At 43.2% G+C, this 13106-nt stretch overlaps 1 protein-coding gene across 2 annotated transcripts in view; it reads right to left on the bottom strand.

Moving 5' to 3' along the window:
- Positions 1-13106, bottom strand: part of PLPP1 (phospholipid phosphatase 1) — a 466509-nt gene that overhangs the window by 246945 nt on the left and 206458 nt on the right. The window contains exon 2 of one of the 2 annotated variants that reach the window (XM_069627283.1): positions 10859-11010. The exons of the other annotated variant lie outside the window; for it this stretch is intronic. Coding sequence (XP_069483384.1) covers positions 10859-11010 — 152 coding nt within the window. The remainder of the gene's footprint in view (positions 1-10858; positions 11011-13106) is intronic. 2 annotated transcript variants of the gene reach the window in all.

Raw genomic sequence — 13106 nt, forward strand, 5'->3', positions numbered from 1 at the left:
AAAAATTACTACATGGCCATGACATACTTATTATAACAAACAAAATTATGAAGCAGATTTTTTGGAGTACAACTAGATTAGACAATGCACTGGCCGAATGGAAAAGAAACACACCATGGTACACTTTATGTGCTATGCCTTAGGGGAAGTAAAGGTTACATGAAGAAAACAAAAGTTAAAAAAGGTACAGAAAAAGCAGTCAATAAAACATGCAGTTTTTGAATTAGGCAACAGGTCCCTCCAACTGGTGATTTCCAGTTGGGAAATGTACATCCTCCTTTTTTCCTTTAGTAAACATTCAACTGAACTTCTGGTCATAGAGGACCTCCATTTTTTCACCTCGTACCTTGAAATGTACAACACACCTTGTTCTTGACGCTTCAAAGGGAATAATACGCACAGCTTAAAAAGAACTCCAATACACAGATCTACTGCATGCATCTTACAAATGGACACTGGTGCCCTCATCCTTCCGTTGATGAACTTCGGAAACAGCCGAGGCATTATGGAATGCTTCAATAGTATCATGGAACTCTTCTTTCCATTACAGGTGTACATGTTCCCACGCTACAACCCATTCTGCCCACGGCGACCACCCTTTGCACGGAGCACATGCCATTAACCAGCATGCTTCCATGTCATCCCGTGTCAAGGTAGGATGGCAGGGGATCAAGTTTGAAAAGATGAACGAGCGAAAGATGTGGCAGGTGTGAAATGCAATTGTTTAGGGGCAACTTCATGATTCAGTTCAACAGAATCCTTCAATCGTCATTCTTTCAAGAAGCAGTTGTTCAAGGCAATGATAGATTGTGGAATTTAAATTTGTAAGGCTTTTAAATAAAATCTGCCCTGGTTTCCAATTTAATGCACCAAGACACAAATAAGTATAGCCTTCAAAGCTTGTCGCTATTGGCAAGTTGATTTTTTCGGTTGTGCACCATTTTCGTTCTAAATCAGAAGATTTTATAGGGCAAGAACGAGGGAAATGAACTTCCTATGTTGGGTTACTATAACTGCAATTCAAAGTTTTTTTTTAAAAAAGTTACTAGAAATGGAAAAGAACAGCTCTTAAAATATTTGATCACGCATCTGGAAACATTTGAAACTGGACAGTACGAGTGGTGCTGATGCAATGCAGCTTTCCTTCAACAAAACAGTATTTTGGGAAACCAGATTTTTGACTCAGACAGACAATGTTCATATACAATACTGGTATTTGCATATTTTATGGAGATAGTGAAGATTTTAGGCAAAACAGTTAGCTTCTTTTTCAGCCCGGCCCCTCATCTGTTTGACCACCAACAATGAAAGCATACTTGTTTTTTAAGTTGGAGTGAATTTAGTTGATTCATAAAACAACGCGAGCGGTGCACGGCTAGTACACGAGGAGGACACATGTGAATCCCTCATGCTCTCCGAGATGGACTAAAATCCACCATATATCCTATCCGATTTGATGGAATCCAGTATTCATCCTCCCAGAAAATGGTCATGTGCAACGCGGCACTGGGGTGTCAGTGTGTGTAAAAACAGTGCAAGAAATGGTGTTTCAGGCTGCAGTCGTCCATGACACAAATAAAGGCCACTGGCAGATGCTGTAAAATGGCCACCTATGTCTGATCCGAATACGATGGAACGGGCATGCTGTGAGCACAATCAGGTGGGTGCGATCGACGGGCCCACTGACTGATTCAAGCTGTATGCTCTCAGCAGGATTCAAATTGCTCTCCCACATTACGCCTGCACCCTATGTCATACGGAGGTGAGCCTGTGGCAAGTGTGCATTCCTTTGCAGGGTCCTATGACCGACCTGGCATTGCAAATCAGCAGTGCTGGAGTGGGTATCATGCAACTGCGGTTTCAAGGCTGTTTGATGAATGGGATTTGCTACCCATCATTGTATGCATGGACCTGGCTTATGTGGAAGGATAGATGTCCTACAAAGCCACAGCTGCCTCTGTGGAACTAACTCCAGTGACGGGCTGCATGGTTTTAACAGTGGTCTGGTTGTACTGCCTTCATTAAGTACACTGGAGAATTTTCCTTTTTCATACGTTTGTGAAAACAGTAAGGGTCTCTGTAAGAAATGTTAGGATTGGGGAAGTTATAGCTTATGTTCTAGACGATTTGAATTCAAAACACATTTTTGGGCTGCAGCAGAGGCACCAAACATAAGTTGGGTTTATAGACAAGAGCTCAAATTATGGCATGCCAAATTTTATATCATGATCGTCGCACCCATTCTCATTCAAAAGGACAGAGTGGAGGATTATAACCTGGAATGTATGCGGGTTCCGCTGACACATCAGGTATGATCTTTCCTGCAATATAAGCATGTCCAGATTACTTTATTGCAAAAGACCCATTTAATGCCATATTGTGCGAAACTCTCCAGGTCTTGGAAAGGAAAGATAATTTCATCAGGATTCACAAGTGCAGCACAGAGGATTGCAGATGGGTGGTCCCCATTTGGATAGCACAGGGGGTCCCTTTCACGATCTTGCACTTGGGCTTAGATTCAAATGGAAGGATGGTGTGGGGTTTTGGTCAGCAAGATGATCAGTCTCAGCAAAACATTTGCTCCAAATATCCCAGACAAGATTTCTTTGATAAGATTTCTTCCATACTTTCTGTATACATGAATGCTTCAGTGACATGGGGAGGAGATCTTAATGTTACACTTAACCCAGGCTTGGACAGATATCCCCAACGTGTGGGTAATCTTCGTTGCTCCTAGATATAATGCACAACCTAAACAGGATTGACCTTTAGAAGATAGGATACTCGTGGCAAAGCCTACTCTTTTTAGTGCCCCAAACATTAAAAGTCTACAATGATCTCCTTCTGGTAATTGGGCAAGCTAAAGAAACAATTAAAAGGAAGTGGAATACTGGGGCAGGCTTATATCCAATCACTACCCCCTGCACTTGCATATGGCAATCACAATGGACTAGAGCCCAGGTTGGAGAAGGAACTCCTCCATGCTGTGGGATTTGAAAACAAGAACAATGATTCATCACAAATTAGAGACTTCATACAGATAAATAGCACAGTGGGAAATTGAGAAGAATTTGAAGTTTACATTTGAGGTTTATGTATTTTGACCTCCTGTGGTGTATGCAAGTCCCTATTGAGTACTACGATGCATTGAGGCTATTTGTCCCTTCTCCCTGGGGGAGTGACCCCCACCCGTGTGAGACTAGGGAGGTGAGCCCGCTTCACAACACCCTCCCTATGGGTTGAGGCAAGTAAAACCTCACTGGGAGAGAGTCTTCACAGTGTCTGCATCCTTATTCTGATCCTCCACAGTACCTTGGAAAAATATGAGCAAGAGCTACAAGTAAAGCTATAAACCCATCTTTAAGTGAAGCAAAGGAGAGATGCATGGGGAAAAAGCAAATGCCAAAAATATAGCCTCGATAGAGAGATGAGACTACAGAAGAGTATTCATGAGTCCATACAGTGTGGGTGATAAACCGGGGAGGATTGTAGCATGGCTATTGAAAGAGGATAAGTGTCATACATTTATTACAGAAATTAAAGGGGCACGATGGGGTATCACAATGCACACAGAAGGGGATTAATTAGGTATTTTGTACCTAATATGAAGCATTATACTCCGAATATTCAGTTGCAGTTGCACCGGTAGAAGAATATTTGACTGAAGCCCAACTCCCATCCCTAGATCCAGATGCCTGATCCATAGACCCAGATGTCAGAGTCGTTAGATGGTCCCATCACCATACATGCGATTCAGAGATGCATCAAAAGTCCAAAAACCAACAAGACTGGTGGCATTGGCAGCTTTCCTAATGGATTCTATGCTGCATACAGTGCGATTTTGGCTCCCTTATCGTGGAGGGTAAACCAGACCGCTTACAATGAAGAGTTGCTCCCATACTTTAAGAGGTGTAATCCGTGCTTCACGCATAAACAATGTTCCATCTTTAGCCTGTCGCTGTAACACAGACCCTATTCTCAGTTGAATAATTGCAGCATTTATACGTGGTGTTATAGCCAGGCTGGTGCAACCAGACCAGAATGGCTTTATTCCGTGAAAGAATACAATGCTCACCCTAGGTAGAGATTTGCACCATTGGAATACAATTCCGACAAATTGGGTTCCCATCCATTTGCCAGTTTGGATTCAGAGGCGGTTTTGGACTCCCTGAAGTGTCTATTAAAGTTTGTAACATTGAAGAGGTTTGCATTTCGCCCAAACCTGATAAAGTGGATAAGAGTGCTGTACTCTGAACCACTGAAGAGAATTAAAACGGAGGACATACCCAATTCAATGGGCACTTCAAAAGAGGGACTCGACAAAGATGTCCCCTTTTCACTACTCCTTTTTGCACTGGCAATGGGTAAACTAGCATCCATGATAAGAACCAGATTCAGGAATGAGGGTATATTACCTGCTTGTACCCCACAGGTCATATCGCTTTACGCAGATTAGGTCTTAATGTTGAGCGCATGTTCCCTAGGGTGTTCGGGGAATTGGAAGACTAGCAGTATATGCGGGATCCTTATTAAGTGGACCTTTCTGTTCCCGTTTCGGAGGGGATAGCCTAGGCCCAGGCAGTCGTTTGCTATACATGGGCTCTCCATTCCTTCAAATATTTGGGTATTGAAGTGTTCCACTCCAACATGGACAATCTGAAACTTAACGTAGAATATTCAAAAATTTCATTTGGGAACGCAATCAATCTTAAATTCCCCATCTAGTTTATGAAAACTGTGTCCCTTACAAAATGGTCATCCTCCCCAGTCTGGAATAGGTTTGTCAAGATCTCCCGCTAGGACACATCAAGTTATTAGACCGTCTATTGTCGAGACTGATTTGGTAAGGGGTGGGCTCCCAGAGAGACTATGGAAACATTAAAACTGCCACTGAATAGAGGTGGCTTAGGTGTTACAAGCTTTGAGCTGTATTACAAAGCAGTGCCAAACACACAGGGGGATAATGAGCTCATACTTGGCCAACAACAAATTAGGTATTACTGCCGTTGACATTTTTTTTAAGTTGTTAAGATCACATGTAACCGGAAGCATTAAGGAACACCATACGTTCCAGATAGAAAATAAAATAGTTGTACACATTACTATTGTTCACCACTATCAAGAAGAGATAGCAGCAGGTGGGAGGACTGAAAATAAACTGCACCAACTATACCATACATTGGGTATTGTTAAGTCTTTGGAGATTTACAGCGGCAGTATGGGTTATCGGGAGAGCAGTTTCTAATGCATGGTAAGAAACATTCGATAGCATTTAAATGTTGGCCAGATTTCCCAACTAAAACCCCCAAACTCGATACTATTGCAGACTCATCTCACAGAAGGAACACAAACAAATGGCATCCTTGTCTAGGACAACAGTATCACTAATTACCCATGACTGTATGGATTTAGCACTATTGGACTGGAAATATCAGATATGGACAGGCAAAAGATGTGTACACCAAATCTCCAAATGCACATCTCAAACTCATTCAATTTAAGATACTACATAGGATATACATTACCCCACTTAAAGTTCACTCATTTAGACCAGAACATCCCCTGAACAGTGCTAGGTGTGTGTTCGGGACAGCAGAAGTTTATCATATGATATTGGCCTGCAACAAGCTACAACACGAATGGAAAAGAAAACTGTCGGAACTCAGCCTTCACTATATGGCATTAACATCACTGTCTCAGCATCGGTAAACACCCTTGGTGTCTATTTGGATGCCTCCCTCACCAGACAAGTAAACAAGTTTGCCTCTTCTGCTGCATATACAGCCAAGCTCATCATTGCAACCAGAAAATTCCTCACACCAACCAGCTGCCTCACTATCGCCAGAGCCACCATAGGAGCAAGACTTGACTACTGCTACATTCTCTTTGCAGGGTCATCTAAACAGAACAACAACAGACTGCAGGTGATCCAAACAATGCCCTACGTGCAGCCCTCAACATCCCAAGAAATTAACACATCTCAGCAGCAAGAAAGGAAGCACACTAGCTCCCAATCCGGGAAATGATCCTCTTTAAAACACTCTCCATCACACAAATATCTCGCCAACACTGCCCCGAAATACCAATCTCAAAGAGTTGAAAACCGAATCCACCAGACCAGTGAGGTACTGCCACACCCACGCCTTGTCCCTCGTACCGTCAAAAAAGCCAAAGGAGGACGCTCCAGCTTCCCCACAGTGGCAGCACACCACTGCAATGTGCTGTCCCCCTCCCTAAGGGCATAGGAATCCTACTGGCCCTTCAACAAGGCCCGAAAAACTTGGCTCTTTGCCTAAACAACACTGCGAGATGTTCCAACACATCCCCCAAAAGGACTATATAGGGGGAGTGGGGTGGGGAGTAGGGGGTGGGGGGGTGGGGGAGTTGCTTGCCTCTGGTTTGTAAGCTTCATGTGTAATTGGTTTCAATAACAGCAGCCTGATGCTCTCGGGTTGATGCGCTTTACAAATGTAAAAAATTAAAATAAATATTCTGCCGATAGGTCTAGTGTCTGTGCCTTCTCTGCAAGATAGCACGTTGTCAATGCATTTCGTTTTTGAGTGAGCTTGTTACAAGAAAATATGCAGTGAAATAAAAGATTTCAAAAATAAAACCATGGAAAAAAATAAAGAGTTAACAGAACTTCTCAATGATGCGCTGGGGAAAAATAAATCCCAGGTTTCATCAATTCCAGCAAAGAAAGGGTGTGCTCTGAAGATGGGCATTCTGCTCTAAGGATCTGCAACTCAATCCGTGTTACTAGGACTCAGAAGATGACCAACCAGAGGACCTAACCAGTGGTTATAAAGTTCTTAAAGAGGATGGCTTTTAAACGTTTAGCCACAAGAGCAAATCTTGAAAAACGCTACGCCTGACTCACCCAGGGGCTGAATCGTAGCATTGACACAATACAGCAGCTCTAAAATATGGGTATACCATTTGTGACACTGCAATCTCCTGGTGCAAAAAGCATGCTGTTGCACTGCAAGCAATAAAGATGCATATAGTACCAACAATAGTTTTGCTAGAACCAGGAGCAGCATCTTTACTTTAGCATGCAGTCCCCATATAGCCAACGTACAGCACCATGGACTGGGACGATTAAAGTAGCTCACGAAATGCCTCAATTGATGGATTAGTGAAAAAAAACATGTTTTAAAACACTAAGAACTCTCACTTAGATGTGACTACTCTTTAATAAGTGCGCCCCCCCCCCACCTGCAGAGAACGTAGGTTCTGGCAAGAGCAATCTATTAAAAAGGGACCAGTGCAGGTTGGTTGCTCGCTTTTCTGAGAGAACATGCACAATTTTAGACGCACATCATCATTCGAACATCTGAAGAGTTTAGTTGAGAGGCAGGCAACCATGGATGGTAAACGGGCAGAGTCTTTGCTACTTTTGAGGGGAGGTGGTTACGGGCCAGTGCTGGAATTGGGCTGGATTTCCATGGTTTCAGCAATCAGCAAAAATGGCTTCCCAGGATTCTAAATCTGGAGAAATGCAAAGCCCAATTGTGATTAAAGGAAGCTGGTCGAGTGATGGCCCTGAAGAGATTTCTGATGGTGAGAGATCAGAAATGGAAGTGCATAAAGCTGCATGAAGTGTGAAATAATGCCCCAGTCAGGTGAACACGTTGCATTTTTCTTCACGGTTTGACTGTAGAGTGAATTCTTAACCTAAATTAGCCTTTTTTAGGCTCAAATTACTTTCATGCTGGTAAACGTAGGCATCCATTCAGGATACAGAAAATAAAGCTAATCTCATGCTGCATTTGCTCAACCTGTGGCTATAAGAATGTATATAGTGTGCATTTGTGCACGTTTCACGTCACCTGTAAAAATAAATAAACACTGCGTTTTATAACACTGGACTCCACTCCTATGCTCGCCACATACCTCCACCCACCCTACATCAGATGTAAACCACCCATCCCATTTTCAGAACTACCCTACGCCCTCTGGGAACTTGCAGTTTACTTTAGCATGGAGAGTGCTAGGGGCATCACTAGGTGGTTAACTTCACAAGCTCTCAGAAACGGGGGCAACTCTAGGATCCAATTATGAAGCTAAACATCCAGCTTGCTTTCTTATAACTTGGGGGTGGCAGTGCTTCAAGATTAATAGGGAAACCGGTTCCAGGCAAACTGACTAAGCACAGATGACTCCCACAAAGGTTTGTACACCTACTGAAGTAACATCCAGGTCGACCAAAGGGTTCAGTCGATAGGGTGCACAGGCCAATGGTCAACTGACTTTGCCTTCAAGAACCTTTGCACAATGTCTCCAAGCTGAGGATCCCTGGTCAGTCCTTAGACTATAGCAAGTCTTGTCTCCGAACTGGAGGTTCCAAATGCACAATTTCTGGGGTAAACCAGGTGAGAGTCGAGGGACTGCACTTTGTCAAAGAGAAATATTGATTAGCCTTCTTTTGGTAGTACATGGGGCTGAGAAATGAGAGGCTTTGTGGCATATTGTAGAGCAAAGTTCAGCTGCCAAGAGAGGGAAAACGGGGAAGATGCTGCTGATATCTAATGAGGTGATGAACAGCATGGAACAGTCTAAAGATGGGAGCACATTTCTGGGCCACCATGTCTGCTCTTGCTGAATCATCTGTTGGGATGCACGTTCAGACCACCGCCCCTTCAAGACGATTTAGAAAAAATATATTACAATATGGAAATGTGCACGGGACGGTGAGGAGGGGAGTGTGTTATGGGTGGGGACAAATGGCAGGAGTCTGAATCATATAGGGGAAAGTTATTTAGTAAGTTTGCAATTGAATTACGTAGGGTGTAGTCTACATATACACACAGCCGTCTTAACCTGAACCAACATCGCATTTACGAGTAGGCCTGAATCCTTGCAGGCCATGTTTTCACAGAGACACAGAACAACTTGGCCTTAGCCCTCAACTTACTGTTGCATCCCAATTCCCAGGTGCATTGAAGGAACACGCATAGGTCTCCATCTTTGAACTAAATAGGAAGGAATGTGTGCAGTTGAAGAAGTGAAGGGCTGCGGCCTAGTACCAAGGTCAGATTCCTAGTAGCAAAGGCAGAGGTCTTGGAATGCCAAAATATTAACCAAGATTTAAGACACTAGCGCCCCCCAGAACAACAGTCACTCTATTTGTACTACCAGATGTGCAGGAGAATGGGCTTTAAATCCTTCATGAACTAGATTGATGTGGGACGTTTGGTTCATTCTTGGGGAGGGGAACCGATATGGGGGAACGCGGGGGAAAGACATGATCTATGTTATGTGCCAAGGAGAGCTAAAAATGATGCCCATACAGTGTGGAGGGGATGATGGGGCGCCAACGTGTCTGGGATGAGAAAAGGGCTGCTATGTTCGCAAGGGCCAGACTGATCTCGAAGTTGCCCACGAGTTCACGGTGAAAACCAGGTGCATGGGACATGGTCAGGATCGAAGGGAGGGTGGTGCCAGATGATAACCAATTGCTTTGCAGCATTCTATAACGGACTTCGGTGTTACCCACATATGGTGAAGAGGAACGGGAAGACAGCGGAACCAATCGGAGGATGGGCTATATGTAATCATTAGCATGTATATAAGCGGCAGTCAATGAGGTTGGGGGATAAACACTATTTTGAGTGCGTCATGAGTGATTTGTGTTTTTATAACATGAATATTGTTATAAAGACGTCAGAGAGGTCTTTGGCAGTGGGTTTGTAATACCCGGTCGCCTTTTCCTTTTGTTTACTCTGGTCTTTCTCGAAAAAGGGTGCACCTAGCCTTTTTCCCTAGCGAGTTGTGTTTTCTCGGTCTGATCACTGGAAGTTGCCCTACACTTCGCAAGACAATATCTGGGTGAAACCAGTTCAGTATTACACCATACAGAGTGTCTCAACAGTCAAAGATATTGTCCACCAGTTAATTAATGGGTGGTCATGGCACTAAAAGGAGGTCAAGGGCAAAGCGGTCTGTTGGTGGTAATGCAAGAATAAGGATCAGGCCACCTAGGCTCAGATGGTGCTGTATTATGGGATTGAAGGGCATTACAGTAGTCACAAGCATGCAGATTGTGGCATGCCCACTAAAGTGTGGGCGAGGCAGGCAAGAGTGCCTGATACTTCAGCACCTCGATTTATATATTCACCCTGCTTAGATGGTCAAAGTCACTTAACCTTTGAAGTCCGTTTTGTTGTTGTACCCAAACCACGTTCTGACAGTGTGTCGGATCAAACTGGCTACACTCCCACGTGAGCCCTGACAGGCTTGCATTGTGGTTTGATAACCAAGGCAACAACAAGTCCCTACAGCTGAGCTTAGGATAAAAGGGATGCTGTGGCTTTGCAACAAGGATTTGACGGCCACTGCACAACTTCAAAGGTGGCCTGTTAACCTTTCAGTCTGGCTGATTATTCATTCAGAAGAGTCTTCTAAACTGGAAGCACTCAAAAGTTTGGGATTTCTCTTACCCAGTATCAATTAAGTGGATTTAGCAGTGATGGAAGGTTTCAGTGCACAGTGACTCGGTTGTCCATAAGAAAATTGCTCATGCTTGAGGAGGCAAGCATGATGCCCATTTCAATTCCCTCATGTTTGCCAAAATACTAAATAAAGGTGTGTAATAGACACCAAACTAGATTATGTACAGAAAAGACATAGAACACTGCAATGGTCTGTTGCGTTATCAAATGCTAGAAAGCTAACTGCACGTTTACTAATTACTGCGCGAAATGGTGAAGATAGAGAACACAAGACTGAAGCCATGCCTAAAACAAACACAGAAAAGCAGTCGGTTATCACATAAGTTCATCACAATGTTCACATTTTCATAAGGCTATTCAAAAATTCGATTTTTTGAAAAAAAAAAAAAACAGGTTCAACTTACAACAACAACAGTGAACGGTATCATTACCGCGGCTAATAAGCCGTAAGATATGGTGTCTTCTTTGTAAGGGTAGCGGATGGAATCGTCATTACAGAAAAATCCTCGTTTGAAGGAGCTATGCTTCGCATTGAGAATTGCAAAGGGCAATCCAGCTATCAAAAGGGAAAAAGGAACAGTCATTAAAAATTAGACCAGTCAATGGACAAAGTCCCCACACCAAGTCTACTAGGGCTAGAACTGCTGCTCCCAATGAAGCGAAGCCTGCTGGGAATGTCACGACCCATGGCATACGTAGTAGTGAAAATAAGTGGGTTGCACGACCACCCATTCAGTGAAAGACACTCACCCCTCCCATGAGCCCACCCATAGATGTTATGTTTCAAAGTTTCATTTTCGCAAGGTTGCCCCTTCAGAAGTGTATTTGTGCTAGTGTGTTTCAGTTGTGTGCGTCATCGCCCACACGCCTCCCCGCCAGAAATGGACCACCTCAGGCACAGAATGGGTGCATACCTGGGCGAGGCCCCTGGCGCTCGCCTGCCCCCTAAACCCCCCCCCCCCCCCATTTATAAAAGCTCTGGATTTGTTGCACACAAGCCATGAAGGATAACCAGCACACTAGACTTTACACAAATTCTAATAAGCAACCACTGACCAGAATCTATCCACAGAAAAGTAATTCAAAGTAAACGACCCCCAAATGCTTTTCAACACCGATGTAATCCTCCAAATTACTAGTTAACTTATCCTGATTATTTTCAAATATAGTCGTTTTTAGCTTCTAGAATAAACAACCTGGGCTATTCTGCCACGCTAGGATTGAATATGCTATGGACATTAGTTTACATTTATGTTAATTAATGTTCTTTATTTGTGCCATTAAACAGTAAAACCATTTGCTAAACAAATATTTCAAGAGTTGTGTACATCCCCATTTTATAAATTAACTGGAATAATCTATCGTTTGCCAGATTTCTCAAAATTCTAAATGGGAAATGATCGCCCTTTTAGTTTGCAGAGTCAGCCAAAAAATTTCCTTGTGGCTTAATGTCAAAGGGTTACAGTGCAATGCAAATGTGCTATTTTTAGGACACACTAGAAGAGCAGCTCCACAAGCCACTTACACATTGACAGAATATGGACTGAAAAGCAAAGCGAGTCAGGCGCGTGCCAGATTCCTCCATTACAGTACACTGCATCCACGTCAGTTGTCGCTGTTAGTCTAAAAATTGTCCATGAGGTCCTTAGACTTCATACACAGCTATTGCAGTTACCACCATTTCATCAAATAAGGAGTGCTGCTTCTCAATCACCGACAAGTCAACTCAAAGTTAGCCAGGACTAAAATATGCTTACTCTACTAAGAAACCCTTCAATGCCCCTCATATCTAGTTTCTCAGCCTCTTTCATAAACGCAATTAGGCTTAAATCAGCAACAGATATGCTATAAGCACACCTAGTAGCCGTCCACGTTTGACGTTCATTTGGAGAGATGTCCTACTTGAAAATGACAGAACACCAGTACCGTTTGCAATCATTTATACAAACAATACCTTCATTTCTCACGGCAAGTCTTCATAACATTCATCAGGGTATAGTCATATTATTGTAGTCGTTTTAAACATGTCAGTAAGGAGCTGGTGGAATACCTTGACATTGGGTTATTTTTTTTTTTAAAAGTGGCATTTGGGAAGTCAATTGAAGTCTTGGTCAGCGACCAGAGGATGACCTCTCAGGGAAGATCACAGTCGCAAACAAAGACTACCATACCATCACTCTCAATATGCATCAACTCTGGCATTCCTGACGGACCTAAACTAAGGAAAGAAGCTCAACTCAATCAGCCTCACTGAATCATGGTGCCGAGGACTGCTACCATATTCTCATCTAAGACCGAACACAAAACTCACTTAACCTACACTTCTTTTGCAGATATATAACTGGCGTCCAGTAACGATTGCTACAATAGCACAGAAACGTCTACAGTCCAGGATGATAACTCGAGAATGAAGCACTCTTCTGACATAGGGACTTAAGTTGAATCCCAGCAGGGCTGACTTACTCAATGTATCAACCTCTGAAGAATACTATCAAATTGGATGATGGCAGCTTTTACGGCACTTAGAAGTGTGAAAGACATGGCATTAAGCGAGATATTAAAAACAAATGTAGTCCTGTATGCTACCAAAACCACCCACCAAACCACCACTAAAATAAAGTGACACCTTCAGACAACTTTGCCAACCTCGTT

This window comes from Ambystoma mexicanum, chromosome 6p, assembly GCF_040938575.1.
Source record: "Ambystoma mexicanum isolate Mex_15411 chromosome 6p, UKY_AmexF1_1, whole genome shotgun sequence".
NCBI classification, from domain to species: Eukaryota; Metazoa; Chordata; class Amphibia; order Caudata; family Ambystomatidae; genus Ambystoma; species Ambystoma mexicanum.